At 37.6% G+C, this 24,361-nt stretch overlaps 1 protein-coding gene across 1 annotated transcript in view; it reads right to left on the bottom strand.

Annotated features, from left to right (window-relative positions):
- Positions 1-24,361, bottom strand: part of FSIP2 (fibrous sheath interacting protein 2) — a 151,170-nt gene that overhangs the window by 103,179 nt on the left and 23,630 nt on the right. The window contains exons 7-8 of the mRNA XM_086371319.1: positions 20,872-20,982; positions 4,053-4,179 (exon numbers count right to left, since the gene is read on the bottom strand). Coding sequence (XP_086227445.1) covers positions 4,053-4,179; positions 20,872-20,982 — 238 coding nt within the window. The remainder of the gene's footprint in view (positions 1-4,052; positions 4,180-20,871; positions 20,983-24,361) is intronic.

Here is a 24,361-nt window from a genome sequence, read left to right as displayed (position 1 = left end):
AAATAATTTGTATAACCTATTTAAAGGCTATAAAATGATAAAGCAGGACTTGAACTTCAGCAGTTTGGCTCCAGTTTGGGTGCATATCACCTCCTAGATCATATCCACCTTCTTCAAGGAGGTAATGTGAAGTAAAGTTAGGTTTAAGTTTGACCCTCAATGGTGATGAATGGTTGCTTAAGAAGTCTGAGCTTCATTTAAGAGTTAATGGAAATCTTTAAGTTTGGGGGCCAGGAGAAGAAACTATCAGAGCAGACCTTTACATATAATTATGTAACAGCATAAAAAATGGATTTGAGGCAGGTAAAAATAAGAGCCAATGGAGACTAGTTAGGAATCTACTGGACAGACAAAGGGAGACTCTCACCAAGAAACAGCATTGATGGGACAGAGACAGGATTGATGGGGTGCTGTGATAACTTATGGAAGATTATTATGTTTTCCCCTGATACATATAATCACAGATAATTTACAAAAACCTACATACTTTTATTCTGGCCAAGAAATTTTAATATCATTAATTTAACAAATACTTCTATAGTCTTATAATGTTAGAAATAAGAGGAAGCTGGTAGATATTGGGCATAACAAAGTAATGACCTGAAGTCCTTTAAATTTTTTTTTGTTTTTTCCTTTTTCTTCCTTTCCCTCTTTTTCTACTTCCTCCTTTCCTTCATCTTTTTTTTTTTTTTTTTCTGGTACTGTCTATTCTTTATGGCTGACAAAATAGTAGAACATCATGTTGGTAGGTAATAGCAATTATTTACATATTTTTAGTTTCAGTGGCACAAAATATTACAGGTTCCTATGAAATATTGCTCTTTACAGCATCAGAGTGTACTTCCATCACCAGTGGTTGCTGTTTTTGCTTTGGCTCCATCTCTTCATTCTGGAGTTATTTCTTCACCAATCTCTAGTAGCATATTGGGCACCTACCGACCTGGGGAGTTTATCATTAGTGTCCTATCTTTTCGCCTTTTCACACAGTTCATGGGATTCTCAAGGCAAGAATACTGAAGTAGTTTGCCATTCCCTTCTCCTGCCTGCTGCCAAGTCGCTTCAGTCGTGTCCGACTCTGTGCGACCCCACGGACTGCAGCCTACCAGGGTTCTCTGTCCATGGAATTCTCCAGGCAAGAACACTGGAGTGGGTTGCCATTTCCTTCTCCAATGCATGAAAGTGGAAAGTGAAAGTGAAGTCACTCAGTCATGTCTGACTCTTAGCAACCCCATGGACTACAGCCCACCAGGCTCCTTCATCCATGGGATTTTCCTGGCAACAGTACTGGAGTAGGGTGCCATTGCCTTCTCCCTTCCCTTCTCCAGTGGACTACTTTTTGTCAGAACTCTCCAACATGACCAGTCTGTCCTAAGTGGCCCTACACAGCATACTCATAATTTCAATTGAGTCAGACAAGGCTGTGATCCATGTGATCAGTTTGGTTTGTTTCCTGTGATTGTGGTTTTCATTCTGTCTGACCTCTGATGGATAACAGGCTTATGGAAGCTTCCTAAAGGGAGAGACTGACTGAGGAGGAAACTAGGTCTTGTTCTAATGGGTGGGGCCCATCAGATTGATTATATTCTTTACAGGCAAAGATGGAGAAACTCTATACAGTCAGCAAAAATAAGACGGGGAGCTGGCTCAGATCACGAACTCCCTACTGCCAAATTCCAAAGTAAACTGAAGACAGTAGGGGAAAATACCAAACTATTCAGGTATGACCTAAATCAAATCCCTTATGATTATACAGTGGAAGTGACAAAGACTCAAGGGATTGATCTGATAGAGTGCTTGAAGAACTATGGACGGAGGTTCATAACACTGTACAGGAGGCAGTGATCAAGACCATCCCAAAGAAAAAGAAATGCAAACAGGGAAAATGGTTGTCTGAAGAGGCCTTACAAACAGCTGAGAAAAAAAGAGAAGTGAAAGGCAAAGGACAAAAGGAAAGATATAGCCATTTGAATGCAGAGTTCCAAAGAATAGCAAGGAGAGATAAGAAAGACTTCCTCAGCAATCAATGCAAAAAAATAGAGGAAAACAATAGAACAGGAAAGAATAGAAATCTCTACAAGAAAATTATAGATACTAAAGGATCATTTCATGCAAATATGGGCATAATAAAGAACAGAAATGGTATGGACCTAACAGAAGCAGAAGATATTAAGAAGAGGCTGCAACAATACACAGAAGAACTATACAAAAAGGATCTTCATGACCCAGATAACCACGATGGTGTAATCAGTCACCGAGAGCCAGACATCCTGGAATGTGAAGTCAAGTGGGCCTTAGGAAACATTAGTATGAACAAAACTAGTGGAGGTGATGGAATTCCAGTTGAGCTAGTTCAAATCCTGAAAGATGATGCTGTGAAAGGGCTGCACTCAATATGCCAGCAAATTTGGAAAAATCAGCAGTGGCCACAGGACTGGAAAAGGTCAATTTTCATTCCAATCCCAAAGAAAGGCAATGCCAAAATATGCTCAAACTACTACACAATTGCACTCATCTCACACACTAGTAAAGTAATGTTCAAAATTCTCCAAGCCAGGCTTCAACAATACATGAACCATGAACTTCCAGATGTTCAAGCTGGATTTAGAAAAGGCAGAGGAAACAGAGACTAAATCTGTTGGATCCTCGGAAAAGCAAGAGGGTTCCAGGAAAACATCTATTTATGCTTAATGACTATGCCAAAGCCTTTGACTGTGTGGATCACAACAAATGGTGGAAAATTGTTAATGAAATGAAAATAACAGACCACCTGACCTGCCTCCTAATAAATCTGTGTGCCTGTCAAGAACAACAGTTAGAACTGGACATGGAACAAAAGATTGGTTCCAAATCTGGTAAGGAGTATGTCAAGGCTACATACTGCCACTCTGCTTATTTAACTTATTTGCAGAATACATCATGCAAAAAGCCAGGCTGGATAAAGCACAAGCTAGAATCAAGATTGCCAGGAGGAATATCAATAACCTCAGATATGCACATGACACCACGCTTATGGCAGAAAGTGAAGAAAAACTAAAGAGCCTCTTGATAAAAGTGAAAGAGGAGAGTGAAAAAGTTGGCTTAAAACTCAACATTCTGAAAACCAAGATCATGGCATCACTTCATGGCCAATAGATGGGGAAACAATGGAAACAGTGAGAGACTATTTTTGGGGGGCTCCAAAACCACTGCAGATGGTGGCTGCAGCTACGAAGTTAAAAGATGCTTGCTCCTTGGAAGGAAATCTATGACCAACCTAGACAGCATATTAAAAAGCAGAGACATTACTTTGCCAACAAAGTTCTGTCTAGTCAAGGCTATGGTTTTTCCAGTAGTCATGTATGGATGTGAGAGTTGGACTGTGAACACAGCTGAGCATTGAAAAATTGATGCTTCTGAACTTTGGTGTTGGAGTAGACTTGTGAGAGTCCCTTGGACTGCAAGGAGATCCAACCAGTGTATTCTAAAGGAAGTCAGTCCTGAATATTCATTAGAAGGATGGATGCTGAAGCTGAAAACTCCAATACTTTGGCCACCTGATGCAAAGAACTAACTCCTTGGAAAAGACCCTGATCCTAGTAAAGATTGAAGGTGGGAGGAGAAGGGGATGACAGAGGATTAAATGTTTGAATGGCATCACTGACTCAATGGACATGAGTTTGAGTAAGCTCTGGGAGCTGGTGATGGACAGGGAAGCCTGGCATGCTGTAGTCCATGGGTTCGCAAAGAAATGGACATGGCTGAGTGACTAAACTGAACTGAGCACAAAATATGTAAGTATAAGGAAGTTGACTAGAACTGCAGTCTAGGCATGACTCTCTGCTGAATCACTTGATAAGGCTATTTTAGTTTGTTTAATTTATATATATATATATATATATATATATATATATATGTCTACATTTCAACTTGAACTGTGATAGGGAAATTCCTAGAATCCTGCCCTGGTACAAAGCAGATAGCAAGCATGAGCAATTGTTTTGCAAAAGAATTTTTTACATAAATATATAGTCAAGCACTTTCTACATAGCTACATTAGATATTAATATTCTCACATTCATAATGTAGTCCATCTTGTTCTCCGTAATCATTTGTATTTTTCCTCATATCTTCCTTTTTAATGCCACTCTCTTGCATTTTTTGTAAATGATAAGCCATTTTTTTCTCTAGAAGAGCTTGTTTCTAAAATATCAAACAAGTATATTGGTTAACTTCAACTTGCTGTTTAAAGATACAAATAAATATTTAAAATGTTACAGTCTGTTGGAAATCAGCAGTCATTCCTGTCCTGTGACTTGTAAGGTTATTCTGAACATAAATTTGGGAGGGTGGTAATGAGTAAGTAAATTTCCATATGTTGTCAAACAGGAAGAATATATTTAACCCTTGAATGTGAAGTCGCTCAGTCGTGTCCAACTCTTTGCGACCCCATGGACTGTAGCCTACCAGGCTTCTTGGTCCATGGGATTCTCCAGGCAAGAGTACTGGAGTGGGTTACCATTTCCTTCTCCAGGGGATCTTCCCAACCCAGGGATCAAACCCAGGTCTCCCACATTGGAGGCAGATGCTTTAACCTCTGAGCCACCAGGGAAGCCATTTAACCCTTAGATGCAGTTTTTCTCATTGCACACCTTCAGGGTATCCAGTTTCAGATCAGACATCTTCTCAATGTATCGCTCTCCTGTGATTTTAGGCAATTTCTAAATCATCTTCAGTTGGACAATTCCTTTACCAAATGTCACTCAGGTCAAACACATATAAACAGAATATCGTACATGAAATCTGGCTTCTTTTTGTCTATCTCTGGACTAATATTGACACTGGATATACCAGAAAAGAGACAGCTGCACAGAGAAAGAGCCCCAGTAATCCTCAGAGAATTCCCTAGAGGAGTAGTCAGCAAGATAATGGATTAGTACTTATAGGACTTTTATGTGAGAAACTACCCAAGACCAAGGGCTTCCCTGGTGGCTCAGATGGTAAAGCGTCTGACTGCAATGTGGGAGACCCAGGTTCAATCCCTGGGTTGGGAAGATCCCCTGGAGAAGGAAATGGCAACCCACTCCAGTACTCTTGCCTGGAAAATTCCATGGACTGAGGAGCCTGGTAGACTACAGTCCATGGGGTCACAAAGAGATGGACACGACTGAGCGACTTCACTTCACCTAAGACCAAAGACAGGCCCATCCCAAATGAATCAAGGAAAAAATATTTGGTACCAATCTATGATACTTATTCTCATGAGGCTACCCAGAAAAAATTCATTAAGTCATAGAGCATTGAGTAGAGTACTAAAATGGGTCTTGCTTCTGCAGTGATGAATAACCTGTCCCAGATTCAATGTGGTTCTATTCCCATCTAACAAATATTAAAAAGCAAGACTTATTTCCAAATAACCTATCTACATCCAAGAAAAAAGAGCTAAGGAGTATTATATAAAGATGAAAATACTCAGCACACACAATAAAAAGTTCACAATATTTGGCATCCAATCAAGGAATACCGAGCATATAAAGAAGCACAGAAATATGACCCATAAAGAGAGTAATCAATCAAAAATAACCCAGAAATGATACAGATGTTAGACTTAATGATAACATTGAAATAAATAAGCTGAAAATAGAGTTACCATATGATCCTGCAATCCTATTCTTGGGCATATATATAGAGAAAACTAATTCACAAAGATGCACTCACTTCAACATTCACTGCAGCACTATTTATAATAGCCAAAACAAGGAAGTCATGTAAATGTCCATTGACAGGTGAATGGATAAAGAGGATACAATATGTGTGTATACACACACAATGGAATATTACTCAGCCATATAAAGAATGACAATGCTACTTGCAGCAACATGGATGGAACTAGAGATTATCATACTAAGTGAAATAAGTCAGAGACAAATATATATATATCACTTATATGTGAGATCTAAAAAATAATGCAGATGAACTTATTTACAAAGCAGAAATAGACTCACAGGCAGAGAAAAAAAATTGAAGACTGCCAAAGAGGGTAGCAGGTAATGGGTAGAGAGACAAATTAAGAGTTTGATATTAACATATACACACTTCTATATATAAAATAAGTAAAAAAAGGACCTACTGCATAGCACAGGGAACTATATTCAGTATTTTCTTATTATCTATAGTGGAAAAGAATTTGGAAAAGACTTTATATATACACATGATATATATATATATATATATATATATATATATATATAAAACTGAATCACTTCTGTACACATAGAACTAATACATCATTATAAACTAACTACACTTGAATTAAAAGCATAAAATAACTGAATTCCAAATATTTATAAGATAAACAAGAGACACAGAAGATATAAACAGTGCCCAGTCAATTTTAAATGTGTGAGGTAAGCAATGCATTTGGTGCATTAATGGTAGAGTTCACATTGAAGGGGAAGAGATTAATATATATTCAGAAAAAGAAACCATCCAAAGAGAAACACTGAGAGGGGAAAAAAAAGAAAAGCAAAATTAGGGAATGTGGCTAAGATGGTAGAGAAGGGAGACCCCAGGCTTCCTTCCTTGATCATGGACATACCAAAATTAAAACTATTTTCAGGGTAACTAAGAGAATGACAGGAAGACTAGCAGAAAACACTTTAATAACTAAAGACAGAAAGAAGTAGCCACAATGAGATGGGTAGGAGACAAAGAGATGTAATATAGTCTAGAGCCTCACCTTGGGGTCAGTGGCCCATAAACAACAGGATAATCACAACTGCAAAGGTTCTTCCCAAGGAGAAAAAGGTCCAAGCTCAACATTAGGCTTCCCAGCCAGAAAGGTCCTGCACCAAGAAGACAAACCTCAAGAATATCTGGCTTTGGAAGTTAGCAGGGCTTATGTATGGAAGAACCAGAGGGTGGTAGGAAATAATGACTTTGCTCTAAAAAGGCACATGCAAATATATGTTCTGAGGCCCACTGCAGAGGCAGTAAGATGAAAGAAGCATCAGACCAGCTTGTTCATCTTGGAGAGATTCTTGGAGAGACAGGAGGCAACTGGCATTCCCTTTGGGGATGGGGATGAGGGTGGCAGCCACTTTTGGAGGCCTGTTTTACTACAAGGATACCAATGCTGGCAAGTACCATTTTGGAGTCCTCCTTTTAGGTTGTTAGCACTAAGGGATGACCTGCTCACAAGGGAGCTGGCAACAGTCCTGGGACCCATCTGGGCTATACGCCCAGCCTCACTGGGACCCATCATCTTGCAACAGGGGCCTGGTCCCTGCTCCATTCACCAGAGGTCCCACAGCCAGTCTTACTAGGACATACATTGTCTACCAGCTGGATGAGGCATGGGACCCTTGGACCTTTCAACCAGCTGCACCAGGACCCAGCTCTGTCCACCAGTGGGCAGGCAGCCATCACGTGAGGCAGCACTTGGCAGTCAACCAGGCCATGTAGATCTGATATGGGACACCTTTCGAGCACATAATTCTCATGACCAGAGGAGATGCTGGGCCTCAAAGGATATACCCCACATAAGTACACATCTTCAGGACTTGAAAATGTAACCAATGTATCTAATACATAGAAATAAACAAAAAGAATTAGGCAAAATGAGAGAAATATGTTCCAAACATAAAACTTCAGAAAATAACTAAATAAGGGGAGACAAGCAATCTACCTGATAAAAGAGTTCAAGATTATGGGCATAAGATGCTCAAGGAACACAGAAGAAGATGGATGAACCAGTGAGAAGTTTAACAAGCATTAGAACATAGAGAGGAATCAAATGGAACTAATAAAATAGCTAAAAAAACAAAACAAACAAACAAAACACTAGAAGGAGTCAACAAATTAGCTGATACAGAGGAAGGGATCAGTGAACTGGAAGACAAAGTAGTCCGAATTACCTAAGCCTAACTGAAAAAAAGACATAAAAGTCAAACAAAATGAGTTTAAGACAATTCTAGACATCAATCATACCACAATTTGCATTATAATGGTCACAGAAGGAGGAGAAGAGAGAAGGAAAGTGGCTGAGGACTTAGATGAAGAAAAAATAGATGAAAACTTGTCTAAAGTGGGAAAGAAAACAGCCATCCATGTCCAGGGAGCACAAAGAATCACAATCAAGATCAACCAAAGAGGTTCACACCAATTTTTGGCAAAAATTAAAGAAAAGAAGGAATCTTGAAAGCAGCAGGGGAAAAGCAAATAGTTATGTATCCATAAGACTCTGAGCTAACTTTTCAGCAGAAATTTTGCACTCCAGAAAAGAGTGGTACAATATTTCAAAGTGATAAAAGGAAAAGTTACAACTAAGAATATTTGCCAAGGCTGTCATTCAGATTTGAAGGTCAGCCCATGAATTTTGTAGTTAGGTACCCAATATGCTACTGGAGATCAGTGGAGAAGTAACTCCAGAAAGAATGAAGGGATGGAGCTAAAGCAAAAACACATCCAGTTGTGGATGTGATTGGTGATAGAAGTAAGGTCCGATGCTGTAAAGAGCAATATTGCATAGGAACCTGTAATGTTAGGTCCATGAATCAAGACAAAATGGAAGTGGTCAAACAGGAGATGGCAAGAGTGAACGTCGACATTCTAGGAATCAGCGAACTAAGATGGACTGGAATGGGTGAATTTAACTCATATGACCATTATATCTACGTCTGTGGCCAGAATCCCTTAGAAGAAATGGAGTAGCCATCATAGTCAACAAAAGAGTCCGAAATGCAGTACCTGAATGCAATCTCAAAAATGACAGAATGATCTCTGTTCATTTCCAATGCAAACCATTCAATATCACAGTAATCCGGCCAGGAATGCTGAAGAAGCTGAAGTTGAATGGTTCTATGAAGACCTACAAGAACTTTTAGAACCAACACTCAAAAAAAAAAAAAAAAATGTCCTTTTCATTGTAGGGGACTGGAAATCAGTCCTGAGTGTTTACTGGAAGAACTGATGTTGAAGCTGAAACTCCAATATTTTGGCCACTTGATGCAAAGAGCTGACTCATTTGAAAAGATCCTGATGTTGGGAAAGATTGAAGGCAAGAGGAGAAGGGGACAACAGAGGACAAAATAGTTAGATGGCATCACGGACTCAATGGACATGAGTTTGTGTAAACTCTGGGAGTTGGTGATGGACAGGGAGGCCTGGTGTGCTGCAATTCATGGGGTCACAAAGAGTCGGACATGACTGAATGACTGAACTGGACTGAACTGAACTGAAAAGACCACTGAAAAGTTTTATAAGAAACCTGAAAAGGACTGCTCTAAGCAGAAAAGAACACAACTAGAAATATGGAAAACACAAAAGGAAAAATCTCATTGGTAAAGGCACACACACAGAAAAGGCTAGTAGGAAAGTTAAAAGACAAAAGTAGTAAAATCATATCCACAGTAAGTAGTTAAGTCAAAATGAAAATTGGTTGCATGGCTGTATCCAACTCTGTGATCCCATGGACTGTAGCCCATCAGGCTCCTCTGTCCATGAAGTTCTCCAGGCACAAGTACTGGAGTGGGTTGCCATTTCCTTCTTCAGGGGATCTTCCCAACCCAGGGCTTAAACCTGGTTCTCCTGCATTGCAGGCAGATTCTTTACCAACTGAGCCACTAGGGAAGCCCAACCTGGGGGTCCAACAAAGAACTCAGAACCCCTAGGGAATTTGACTTTGGAGGCCAGTGGGATTTGATTACAGAACTTCCACGGGACTGGGGAAACAGACTCTTGGAGGGCACAAACAAAACCTTGTGCACACCAGGAGCCAGGAGAAAGGAGCAGTGCCCTGACAAGAGACTGAGTTACACTTGACTGTGAGTGTAGTTAAGTAGTTAAGGGATGCACAAAAGGTAGTTAAGGGATGCCCCAAAATATTTAAAATATAATATGTAACAACATTAAAAGTGGAGGGGAGAATAACACTGTAGGATTGTTAGGAAGTATTTGAATCTAAGAGATAATCAACTAAAGCAATCATATGTAATACATATATATATATATATATATATATGATTTTAAACACACACACACACACACACACATTTTATGCTTCCCAGGTTGCTCAGTGGTAAAGAATCTGCCTGCCAATGCAGAGCACCCAGGAGATGCAGGTTTGACCCATGAGTTGGGAAGAGCACCTGGAATAGAAATAGCAATCCACTCCAGTACTGTTGCCTAGAGAATTCTGTGGACAGAGGAGCCTGACAGGCTGCAGTCCTTGTGGTCATAAAGACAAAACTGAGCTACTGAGCATGCACATACATTTTTACAGTAACCACAAACCAAAAACATGTAGTACAACACAAAAGAAAAGAAACAAACTCAAGAATAATATTAAAGATATTCATAAAATCACAATGGAAGAGAGCAAACGATTAAATGAATGAAAAAGAACCTATAGAACAACCAGAAATCAATGAACAAAATGTAAACAAGTACATAGATATCAGTAATTATCAATACTTTATATCTAAATGGATTAAATGTTTCAATCAAATGACAGAATGGCGGAATGAATATAAAAAAATAACCCATACATATGTTGCCTGCAGGTCGATCTAAAGACACACAAACTGAAAGTAAGGGGATAGAGAAAGTATTCCATACAAAATTGGTGGTAGCAATACTTTTATCAGACAAAATAGACTTTCAAACATAGACTCTAACAAAAAACAAAGAGGGATATTACATAATGAAGAAAGGATTGATCTAGGAAGATATAACAATTGTAAATACCTATGTACCCAACATAGGAGCACCTAAGTACACAAAGCAAATACTAACATAGATAAAGGGAGAAATTGACAGTAACACAATAACAGTAGGGGACAATAATAACTTCAGTTACATTAACTGACAGATCATTTAGACAGAAGATCGATACAGAAACACTAGCCTTAAACAACAAATTAAATGGTGGATATATACAATATCCCATCAAAAAGCAACAGAGTACACACTCCAGTACACATGTGACATTCTCAAGGACAGATCAATCACATGTTAGGCCAGAAAACAAGTCTAAATAAATTTAAGATGACTGAAATCATATCAAGCATTTCTTCCTAGCACAATAAAATCACCACAAGAAAATTGTAAAAAAACAAAAATATGTGTATGTGGAGGCTAGACAATATGCTACTAAACAACCAATGGGTCACTGAAGAAATCAAACTAAAACTATCTGGAGACAAAAGAAAATGGAAACACAATGATCCAAAATCTATGGGAAGCAACTTCTCTAAGAGGGAACTTAAAAGAAGTTCTGAGAGGGAAGTTTACAGCAATAGAAGCTTATATCAGGGAACAAGATTCTCAAATAAACCACCTAATCTACACCCAAAGGAACTAGAAAAAGAACAAACAAACTCAGAGTTAGTAGAAGGGAAGAAGTCATACAGATCAGAGCAGAATAAATGGAACAAAGACTAAAAAAAAGTTGTAAAATATCAATGAAGATAAGATCTGGTTCTTTGAAAAGATAAACAAAATTGAAAAATCTTTAGCCAGGCTCATCAAGAAAGAGAGGGCCCAAATAAAATTAGAAGTGAAAAAGAAGTTATAATCAACATCATAAAAATACAAAATATCATAAAAGATTATGATGAACAATTATATCCCAATAAAATATACAAGCTAGAAGAAATATACATTCCTAGAAATGTATAATCTCCAAAGACTGAATTGAGAAGAAGATGAAAGATGAAAAAAGAAATTACCAGTAATGAAATTTAATCAACAGCACCAGAAGTCTTTACTGAAGAATACTACCAATATTTAAAGAAGATTTACTACCTATCCCTCTCAAATAATTCCAAAATATCAAAGAGGAAGGGAGAGTCTTCCAAACTCATTCTATGAGACCAACATCACCCTGAAACAAGACAAAAACACCACTCAAAAAAGGAAATTACAGGTCATTATCAAAGGCGGACACGGATGTAAATATCCTCAAAATATTAAAAGTCAGAATTTGAGATCACACACCATGATCAAGTGGGATTTGTCTGAAAAGTACATTTCAGTACCTGCAAAGAAATCAATATGATACATATTAACAGTGTGAAAAACAGAAATCATACAATTATCTCAATCAATGTAGAAAAAGGTGTTGACAAAGTTCAATATCTATTTATGATAAACACCTTCCTATGGCTGACTCATATTGATGTTTGGCAGAAATCAACACAATTCTGTAAAGCATTTATCCCTCAATAAAAAAATAAAAAGTTAAAAAAAAAAAAAAACCTCTCCACAAAGTAGGTGACAGGGGAAGCATACCCCAACATAATAAAGGTCATATGTGATAAACCTACAGCCAACATCATAGTTAATGGTGAAAAGTTGAAAGCATTTCCTCTAAGATAAGGAATAAGACAAGGATGCCCCATCCCACTACTTTTATTGAATACAGTATTGGAAGTCGTTTTGAAGAGGTAGAGGAACCAGAGACAAAAGTGCCAACATCTGTTGGCTCATGGAGAAAGCAAGGGAGTTAAAAAAAAAAAAATCTACTTCTGCTTCGTTTACTACACTAAAACCTTTGACTATCTGGATCACAACAAACTGGAAAATTCTTATAGATGTGGGAGTACCAGACCACCTTACTTGTCTCCTGAGAAAGTTAAATGCAGGTCAAGAAGCACCAGCTAGAATGGACATGGAAAAACTGACTGGTTCCAAATTGGGAAAGGAGTTTGACAAGACTGTATACTGTCACCTTGCTTATTTAACTTAAATGCAGAGTACATCACACAAAACACTAGACTGGATGAATCACAAGCTGGAATCAAGATTGCTGGAAGAAATATCAACAACCTCAGATATGAAGATGATACCACTTTAATGGCAGAAAGTGAAGATGAACTAAAGAGCCTCTTGATGAGGGTGAAAGAGGTGAGTGAGCTGGCTTGAAACACAGCATTCAAAAAACAAAGAACATGGCATCTGGTCCCATCACTTCATGGCAAATAGAAGGGGGAAAAGTGGAAGCAGTGACAAATTTTCTTTTCTTGGGCTCTAAAATTACTGAAGATGGTGACTGCAATCATGAATTTAAGACACATGCTCCTTGGAAGAAAAGCCATGGCAAATCTAGACAAGTATTCAAAAAGCAGAGGTATCACTTTGCTGACAAAAGTCCATATAGTCAAAGTTATGGCTTTTCCAGTAGTTATGTACAGACTTGAGAATTGTACCATAAAGAAGGCTGAGTACAATTTAATGCTTTTGAACTGTGGTGCTGTTCACAGAAGACTCTTGAGAGTCCCTTGGACAGCATGGAGATCAAAACAATCAATCCTACAGGAAATCAACCCTGTATATTCATTGGAAGGACTGATGCTGAAGCTCCAATACTTTGGTCTCTCGATGCAAAGAACTGACTCACTGGAAAAGACCTTGAGGCTGAATAGACAGAAAGCAAATGGAGAAGGGGGCAACAGAGGATAAAATGGTTTGATAGCATCACTTACTCAAGGGACATGAATTAGAGCAAACTCCAAGAGATAGTGGAGGACAGAGGAGCCTGGTGAGCTAAGAGTCAGACATAACTTAGCAACTGAACACTGGAAGTCCTAGCCATAACAGTCAGACAAGTAAAGAAATGAACTGTATCCAACTTGCAAAAGAAGATGTAAAACTGTTTGCAGATGACATGATATTATACACAGAAAATCCTTAAGATGCCCCCAAATTTATTAGAACTAATAAATGAATTCAGTAAGATTGCAGGATACAAAATTAATAATCACAAGTCATATTTCTACAAACCAACAATGAACTAACAGAAAGAGAAATTAAGGATCAATGTCATTTACAATTGCATCAAAAAGAATACATTACCTAGGAATAATTCTAACGAAGGAGATAAAAGACTTAAAATCACAAACTGTAAGACATTAATGAAATAAATTTAAAACAACACAAAAAATTGGAAAGATATACCATGCTCACAAATTGGAAGAATTAATACTGTTAATTTTCCCAAGGCATATTTCCCAAGGCAATGTACAGATTTAATGTAAACCCTATTAAAATACCAATGGCATTTACAGAACCAGAACAAATAATTCTAAAATTGGTATGAAAACATAAAAGTTTTTGAGATAGATGAGGGTCTTTTCTCAAAATAATTTTGAGAAAGATGTTCAAAATCATAATCCCTGGTTTCAAACTATACGACAAAGCTACAGTAATCAAAACAGTATGTAGGTGGCACAAAAGCAGACACATATATCATCACAACAGAAGAGACAGCCCAGAAATAAACCTGCACTTTTATGGTCAATTAATGTACAACACAGGAGGCATAAATATACAATAGGAAAAATATAGCTTCTTCAATAAATGGTGTTGGGAAAACTGGAGAGCTAAAGGGAAAAGAAAAAACGGATTTACTTTCTCATACCATATACAAAACCAAATTCAAAATGGATTAAGAATTTAAATGTTTAAGATTTCAAATCAAAAACTCCTAGAGAAAACAGGTATCATGATCTTTGACATAAATTTTAGCATATTATTACTAGTCTGATCTGGCTCTTTAGGCAAAAAGCAAAAATAAACAAATGAGACTGCAAAAAACTAAAACTTTTTTGGACACGTAGATTCATGGCAAAACAAAAAGGCAGTTTACTGAATGGGAGAAGATATTTGTTTATGATATACCCAATAAAAGGTTAGTATCCAAAATATAAAATGGAATCATATAACTTATCAAAAACAAACAAATAAATAACCCAACCAAAAATGGGCAGAGGACTTGAATGAACATTTTTCTAAAAAACATACTTATGGCCAAAAAATACATGAAAAGATGCTCAACATCATAAGTCTTCAGGAAAATGCAAATCAAAAACAGAATCAGTACCACCACACCTCTGCCAGAATGGCTATCATTAAAAACACAACTAATAACAAATGGTAAGGATGTGGACAGTGAAAAAATTGGTTTAAAGCCCAATATTCATAAAACTAAGATCATGGCATCCATTCCCATCAGTTCAGTTCGGTCACTCAGTCGTGTCCGACTCTTTGCGACCACATGAATTGCAGCACGCCAAGCCTCCCTGTCCATCACCAACTCCCGGAGTTCATTCAGATTCACGTCCATCGAGTCAGTGATGCCATCCAGCCATCTCATCCTCTGTCATCCCCTTCTCCTCCCACCCCCAATCCCTCCCAGCATCAGAGTCTTTTCCAATGAGTCAACTCTTCCCATGAGGTGGCCAAAGTACTGCAGTTTCAGCTTTAGCATCATTGCTTCCCAAGAAATCCCAGGGCTGATCTCCTTCAGAATGGACTGGTTGGAACTCCTTGCAGTCCAAGGGACTCTCAAGAGTCTTCTCCAACATCACAGTTCAAAAGCATCAATCCTTTGGCACTCAGCTTTCTTCACAGTCCAACTCTCACATCCATACATGACCACTGGAAAAACCATAGCCTTGACCAGACAGACTTTTGTTGGCAAAGTAATGTCTCTGCTTTTCAATATGCTGTCTAGGTTGGTCATAACTTTTCTTCCAAGAAGTAAGTGTCTTTTAACTTCATGGCTGCTGTCACCGTCTGCAGTAATTTTGAAGCCCCAAAAAATAAAGTCTGACACTGTTTCCCCTGTTTCCCCATCCAGTCCCATCACTTCATGGCAAATAGATGGGGAAACAGTGGAAACAGTGGCTGACTTTATTTTTCTGAACTCCAAAATCACTGCAGATGGTGATGGCGTCCAGGAAATTAAAAGACCTTTACTCCTTGGAAGAAAAGCAATGACCAACCTAGACAGCATATTAAAAGCAGAGACATTACTTTGTCAACAAAGGTTCATCTGGTCAAGGCTATGGTTTTTCCAGTGGTCATGTATGGATGTGAGAGTTGGATTATAAAGAAAGCTGAGCACAGAAAAATTGATGCTTTTGAACTGTGGTGTTAGAGAAGACGCTTGAGAGTCCCTTGGAACGGAAGGAGATCTAACTAGTCCATCCTAAAGGAAATCAGTCCTAAATATTCATTGGAAGGACTGATGTTGAAGCTGAAATTCCAATACTTTAGCCACCTGATGTGATGAGCTGACTCATTGGAAAAGACCCTGATGCTGTGAAAGATTGGAGGCTGGAGGAGAAGAGGACAACAGAGGATGACATGGTTGGATGGCATCACCAACTCAATGGACATGAGTTTGGGTAGACTCCGGGAGTTGGTGATGGACATGCTACAGTCCATGGGGCTGAACAGAGTTGGACATGACTGAGCGAATGAACTGAACTGAACTTCAGGATGAGGAGAAAATGGAACCCTCAAGGCACTGTTGTCTGGATCATAAATTATAAGCTGGTAGAAGCCACCACAGAAAACAGTATGTAAAATCCTAAAAAAAAAATAAAAATAGAGCTACCATATGACACAGCAATTTCACTTCTGGATATTTAATCAAAGGAAATACAAACACTAATACAAAAGATGCAGGCATTCAAGTATTCACTGCAGTAGTATTAACAATAACCAGGAAAAGGAAGCAACCTAAGCGTTCATCCATAGTCAAATGGATAACTAAGATGTGGTCACACACAATGGAATATTATTTAGCCATTAAAAATACTAAATCTTGCCATTTGTGACAACATGGACAATCTAAAAGTATTCTGCTAAGTGAAATAATTCACATTAAGACAAATGCAACATAATATCAAATGTAGAACCTAAAAAATAAAACTAACAAATTCAGATACAGACAAGAAACAGGTGGTTTCCAGAAAGGAGTTTGGTGGGAAGCAGATGTAGGGTATTAAGAGGTACAAATCTCAAGTTATCTAACGAATTAGAGGGACAAAATATACAGCATCTGGAATACAGTCAATAATATAAATCAGCTTGTATAACAAAGTTTACTAGACTTATTGTGGTGATCATTTTATAATGTATAGATGTGTAAAATCATTATATAATACACCTGAAGCTGACATTGTACATTGTAATACTGTACACTGACTATATTTCAATTAAAGAACCACAAAATGAAAAACATCATTAAGGTCTGGTGCAATGTCAAGCAGCCTAATAGCTCTATAGAGAGGCAAGCAGGACAAAATAAATATTTGACAATAATGTCCATGATAATCACTTCTATTAAACATTATACTGGAGGTTCTAGCCAATGCAATCAGGCAAGAGAAGGAACTAAAAACTCATCCATGTTTAATGAGCACCAAGATTATTGGTAGAACCATGATCATTATGTGGAACATCAGTTGGCACCTACAATAAAACTACTAGAGCTAGTAAGTGTTTTTATCCATATAAGATATACGATGAATATTAAAAATTGATTTCCTATATCCCAACATAAAATAATTGGAATTTAAAATACAAATTACAATAAATTATGAAATATATAGGAATAAATCTAGCAAAAGATGTGTAAAAGCTGTACACTTCAAATTATATAAGTACATGATAAGAAAAATTAAGAAGACATAAATAAATAGAGGTGTTTGGTTCATGAGTTGGAAGATCCAATATAATCAAGAGATCAATTCTGCCCAAAATGACCTACACAGTCAATACAATTCCCATCAAAATCTCAGCAAAATTTCCTGGCAAACATGTACAACATGGTTTTAAAATATATATAGAAATATAAATATAAATATAGATTAACCAAAACAACTCTGAAATAGAAAAACAAACTTGGAAAACTAAAATGACTTATTTAAAGAATTACTAAATGTATAATCAAGATAAGACAAACAGGTCAAAAAACAGAAAAAAGGAGTAAAGTTAGTAAACTGCTGCTGCTGCTAAGTTGCTTCAGTCGTGTCCGACTCTGTGCGACCCCATAGACAGCAGCCCACCAGGCTCCCCCGTCCCTGGGATTCTCCAGGCAAGAACACTGGAGTGGGTTGCCATTTCCTTCTCCAATGCATAAAAGTGAAAAGTCAAAGTGAAGCTGCTCAGTCGTGTCCAACTCTTAGCGACCGCATGGACTGCAGCCTACCAGGCTCCTCCATCCACGGGATTTTCCAGGCAAGAGTACTGGAGTGGGGTGCCACTGCCTTCTCCTGAAACTCATTTTTGACAAAGAAGCTAAGATAAATCTCTTAAGTTTTTGATAACTCTGCAACAAACATATACTTTGAGTAAAACTACAGGTAATGTCAAATCTAAAAGAAAATATAGATTATACTAAGAAACAAAAATGAATTGAAAAGCTTTTATATTAAAACATAATTCAAAAAGCCAATTTAGAATAGTTGCACTGGAAATACCAACAATTCAAACTGCTCTGCCATTAAGATTCCTCAAGCAGCCTGTGGTATTACCATGCCTACCATGAGTGGTCATGTTTAATGGGCACGCCCAGTGCCAGAATTTGATTGAGACTAAAGTTTATGGAGACACAGTAAATGTCATCAGGTGAAAATTAAGAGGAAACCTGGGGCACTCTGTTGCTACACCTAAAAGAATGAAATTAGAATATTCACTAACACCACACACAAAAATAAACTCAAAATGGATCAAAGACCTAAATGTAAGGCCAAATGTTATAAGACTCTTAAGAGAAAAGTATAGCCAGAACACTCTTTGACATAAATTACAACTATATCTTTTTTTGATCCACCTCCTAGAGTAATGAAAAGTAAAAGGAAAAGAAAAAAGGACCTAATTAAACTTAAAAGCTTCTGCACAGCAAAAAAAAAACATAAACAAAAAGAGAGAATATATTTGCAAATGAGACAGAAAAGGAATTAGTCTCCAAAATTTACAAACAGCCCCTTCAGCTCAGACAGAAAAATACACAGCCCAATCAAAAATAAGCAGAAGATCTAAACAGACATTTCTCCAAAGGCATACAGATGGCCAAAATATATGAAAAGACAGTAGTTCTATTTTTAGTTTTTTAAGGAATCTCCATACTATTCTCCATAGTGGTTGTTCCATTACATTGTCATAACAGTGTAGAAGGGTTCCCTTTTTCCCTCTACACCTTCTCCAGCATTGTTTGTTTGTAGACTTTTTGATGATGATCACTTTGACCAGTATGAGGTGATACCATATTGTAGTTTTGATTTGCATTTCTCTGATAATTAGTGCAGAATAACATGGAGATTCCTTAAAAAACTAAAAATAGAACTACTATACATGACCTAGTAACCCCACTCCTGGCCACGTATCCAGAGAAAACTATAATCCAAAAGGATACACACACTCCAGTGTTCACTGCAGCATTATTCACAATAGCCAAAACATGGAAACAATTTAAATGTCCATTGATAGAGGAATGGATAAAGAAGATGTGGTACATATATATAACAGAAAAGTACTCAGCCATGAAAAATGAAATAATGCCATTTGTAGTAACATAGATGACCTGGATAGAGATTATCACACTAAGTCAGGTAGAAAAGACAAATATTTTATGATATCACTCATATGTAAAATAAAATTAAAAAAAAATGAACTTATTCACAAAACAGAAACAGACTCACAGATATGGAAAACACACTTATGGTTACAAAAGAGGAAATGTGAGGGGGTGGAGGAATAAATCAGAAGCCTGTGATAACACACACAAAACACTACTATATATATGACAGATAACCAACAAGGACCTACTGCATAGCACAGTAAACTCTACTCAGTGTTCTGTGATAACCTACATGAGAAAAGAATCTAAAATGGAATGAATACATGTATTACTGAATCACTTTTCTATACACCTGAACCTAACTCAACACTGTAAATCAACTATGTGCTATGCTTAGTCGCTCAGTCATGTCCAACTCTGTGACCTCATGGACTGTAGCCCACCAGGCTGCTCTGTCCATGGAGATTCTCCAGGCAAGAATACTGGAGTGAACTGCCATGGTCTCCTCCAGGGGATCTTTCCAACCTATGGATCAAACTCAAGTCTCCTGCACTGCATTCCAATAAAAAACTGGTGAAAAATTAAATATTAGAAAATAATAATTATAGTAAATTCAAGTAAGCTGAGATTTCCATATGAACAACGAGTCACTAACAATACTGAAATGTACATGTAGGAAGTCTAGAGGGCTTCCCTAGGGGTTGCAAGAGTCAGACATGACTTAGCAACTAAACACCACCACCACAATGGTAGAATAAAATATTAATATATTTCAATTTCAATATTTAAAAAATTATATAGCAGTATATATCAGTATAACCAAACTATGTAAATCTTACACTTACACATAGGTTTGTCAACAAGAAATTACCTAAAATAATTATTTAGATTAGATTATTTTAGATAACATTTATTGACATAGAGTTGTCAATGTTGTTTTGTTATTAAAAAAGTGAAGAATCTGTAAGGAATAATAACATGAATGTATGTGTTAATTCAAACATATACACATTTACAGAAGTATTATACAATGTGTAAGAATACAGTGGTGTGTGTATGTATACCAATAAATAAATATGGTGGTGATGGAATTACAAATGAATTTTATTTCTCTTTATACTGATTTATACTCTAAATCATAAAATATTACATATTATTTAAAGTTCAAAACAAGTATTCTGAGAAGATTAACTGGTGGGGAAAAACTGAGAACTTGCTTCAAAATTCTAATAAAAACAATCAGTTATATAAATTTTTTCTACAGGAATTACAAGTATAGTTTATGGTGTGAGATAAAGTCAAAAGTAGCTTTATCAAATAATAGGGAAGTACTTTTTATATTACAGCCACAATATAATACAACCAAAATACAATAAAAATTTTATAACTTTCACTTGGTATAATACAAATCATTTGGGGTAACTGTTCTATTGCCATCTCACAAAGTGGACTACATTCAAAAATGAAAACTATCAAAAGCACATCCTCAATCAGCCCCAATCAGAGGTTAAATCTCACCCTACCTTCTTGTCACTCTCTTCTCTGCTTTTACGCCGTTGTTCCTCTATCCTAGCTTCTCTTTTCACATCTTCTCCAATCCTTGTCAGAAGTAACATCTCTTTTGTCTTCCATTCCTAAAGAGCACCATGTTACCATATTCAGTATGCATACACAATTAACCTCTATATTTTTTCCACTACCAAAAAGCAAGTTATTTAGAATAAGTCAAGGTGAAAAAGTAATTGCAGTTCTGTGAATTTTAAACCATTAAAAATAGGCTTAAGCACATCTTTATTAATCAAAATAGGCACTGTTACAATCAATGCATTTTGGCCACTGAGAAATAAATTTGCTGTACCATAAAAATCTGTGCTTCGTGATTCACTGAACTCTTGGAAACCATTTTCTGCTTCCTGCTGGTTGTGGAAGTGCTTTCCAAGCAAAAAGTTGTCGAGATGCCTGAAGAAGTGATAGTCAGTTGGTGAGAGATCAGTTGAATATGGCAGATGAGGCAAAATTTCAAAGTGAAATTCATTCAACTTTTGAAGCACTAGTCGTACGATGTATGGTTGGGCATTATCAAGAAGTGGACACATTTTCATGACCAGTGCCAGCTGCAGGCATTGCAGTTTTCGGTGCATCTCATTGATTTGCTGAGCATACTTCTCAGATGTAATGGTTTTGATGGGGATTCAGAAAGCTATAGTGGGTTAAGCTGATAGCAGATGACCAAATAGTGACCATGACATTTTATTGGTGCAAGTTTGCTTTAGGAAGTATTTTGGAGCTTTTTCTTGGTCCGACAACTGAGCTGGTCATCTCATTGCTAGTTGTCACATAAAATCAACTTTTCGCCATACATCACAATTTGATTGAGAAATGGTTCATTGTTGTTGTGTAGAATAAGATGACACTTCAACGATTTTTTAATTTGCAGTCAGCACATTAGGTATCCACTTAGCAAGCTTTTTTACCTTTCCAATTTGCTTCAAAAGCCAAATGACCATAGAATAGTCAAAGTTCAGTTCTTTGGCAACTTCTCAGGTAGTTCTTCGATCAGCTTTGATGGAAGATCAGCTTCGATGATCTCAATTGGTTAGTGTCAGCTTTCAAAGGCCATCCACTGTGCTCGTCATCTTCAAGGCTCTCGTTTCCTTTGCAAAACTTAACAGCCACTACACTACAGGTTCATTAGCAGTTCCTGGGCCAAATGCATCAATCATGTTGTGAGTTGTCTCCACTGCTTTACGACCCATTTTGAAGTTGAATAAGAAAAGTGCTCAAACTTGCTCTTTGTCTAACATATCTGTTTGCTGTTGTTGTTCAGTCGCCAAGTCATGTCTGACTCTTCATGACCCAATAGCATGTTAGGCTTCCCTGTCCTTCACCATCTCCCAGAGCTTGCCCATGATCATGTATTGTATTGGTGATTCAATAAACCATCTCATCCCTTGTCACCTGCTTCTTCTGCCAACAATATTTCTCAGCATCAGAGTGTTTTCCAATGAGTCAGCTGTTCAAATCAGGTGGCCAAGGCATTGGAGCTTCAGCATCAGTCATTCCAATGAATATTTAGGGTTGATTTCCTTTAAGATTGATTGGTTCGTTTTCCTTCCTGTCCAAGGGACTCTCAAGAGTCACCTCCAGCACCAGAGTTCAAAAGCATTAATTTCTCAGCATTCTCCCTTCTTTATTGTCCAGCTCTCACAACTATACCTGACTACTGGAAAGGCCATAGCCTTAACTATATGGACCTTTGTTGGAAAAGGGATTTTTTGCTTTTTAACACACTGTCTAGGTTTGTCATAGCTTTCCTGCCAAGAAGCAGTTCAGTCAGTTTAGTCGCTCAGTCGAGTCCAACTCTGTGTGAACAAATGGCCTGCAACATGACAGGCTTCCCTGTCCATCACCAACTCCTGAAACTTGCTCAAACTCATGTCTATCGAGTTGATGATGCCATCCAACCATCTTATCCTCTGTTGTCCCCTTCTTCTCCTGCCTTTGATCTTGTCCACCATCAAGGCCCTTTCCAATGAATCAGTTCTTTGCATCAGATGGCCAAAGTATTGGGGTTTCCGCTTCAGCATCCATCCTTCTGATGAATATTCAGCTGCCCATCATGCTTTCCTTTAGGATGGACTGATTTCCTTTAGGTTTGATTTGTTTGAACTCCCTGCAGTCCAAGGGACTCTCAAGAGTTTTCTCCAACACCACAGTTCAAAAGCATCAATTCTTCAGCACTCAGCTTTCTTTATAGTCCAACTCTCACATCCATACATGACTACTGGGAAACCATAGCTTTGACTAAATGAACCTTTGTTGCCAAAGTAATGTCTCTGCTTTTTAATATGCTGTCTAGGTTGGTCCTAGCTTTTCTTCCAAGGAGCAAGCATCTTTTAATTTCTTGGCTGCAGTCACCATCTGCAGTGATTTTGGAGCCCCCCCCCCCCAAAAAAAAAGAAAAGTCTGTCACCATTTCCATTGTTTCCCCATCTATTTGCCATGAAGTGCTGGGACCAGATGCCATGATCTTAGTTTTCTGAATGTTGAGTTTTAAGCCAACTTTTTCACTCTCCTCTTTCACTTTCAAGAGGCTCTTCAGTTCTTCACTTTCTGCCATAAGGGTGATGTCATCTACATATCTGAGGTTACTGATATTTCTCCTGACAATCTTGATTCCAACTTGTGTTTCATCCAGCCCAGCATTTTTCATGATGTATTCTGCATATAAGTCAAATAAGCAGGGTGACAATATACACCCTTGAGCATTTTTCATGATGTACTCTGCATATAAGTCAAATAAGCAGGGTGACAATATACACCCTTGATGTACTCCTTTCCCTATTTGTCACCAGCAAATTCTCTATGATCCAGCAAATGTTGACATTTAGATCTCTAGTTCTTTTGCCTTTTCTAAACCCAGTTTGAACATCTGGAAGTTCTTGGTTCACATAATACTGAAGCCTAGCATGCAGGAATTTGAGCAGAGCCTTACTAGCATGAGTGCAATTGTCTGGTGATTTGAACATTCTTTAGTACTGCCCTTCTTGGGAACTGGGATTAGGATTGACCTCTTCCAATCATTTCCCTAGTCTAAAATAAATCTGCCAGGTATACACACTGAGGAAACCAGAAGGGAAAGAGACACGTGTACCCCAATGTTCATCACAGCACTGTTTATAATAGCCAGGACATGGAAGCAACCTAGATGTCCATCAGCAGATGAATGGATAAGAAAGCTGTGGTACATATACACAATGGAGTATTACTCAGCCATTAAAAAGAATACATTTGAATCAGTTCTAATGAGGTGGATGAAACTGGAGCCTATTATACAGAGTGAAGTAAGCCAGAAAGAAAAACACCAATACAGTATACTAACGCATATATATGGAATTTAGAAAGATGGTAACAATAACCCTGTATATGAGACAGCAAAAGAGACACTGGTGTATAGAACAGTCTTATGGACTCTGTGGGAGAGGGAGAGGGTGGGAAGATTTGGGAGAATGG

This window comes from Bos grunniens, chromosome 2 (assembly GCF_055505025.1).
Source record: "Bos grunniens cultivar Pamir isolate PY7600 chromosome 2, Bosgru_T2T1.0, whole genome shotgun sequence".
In the NCBI taxonomy this organism is placed as follows: Eukaryota; Metazoa; Chordata; class Mammalia; order Artiodactyla; family Bovidae; genus Bos; species Bos grunniens.
This window is presented reverse-complemented; position numbering and strand designations above follow the sequence as displayed.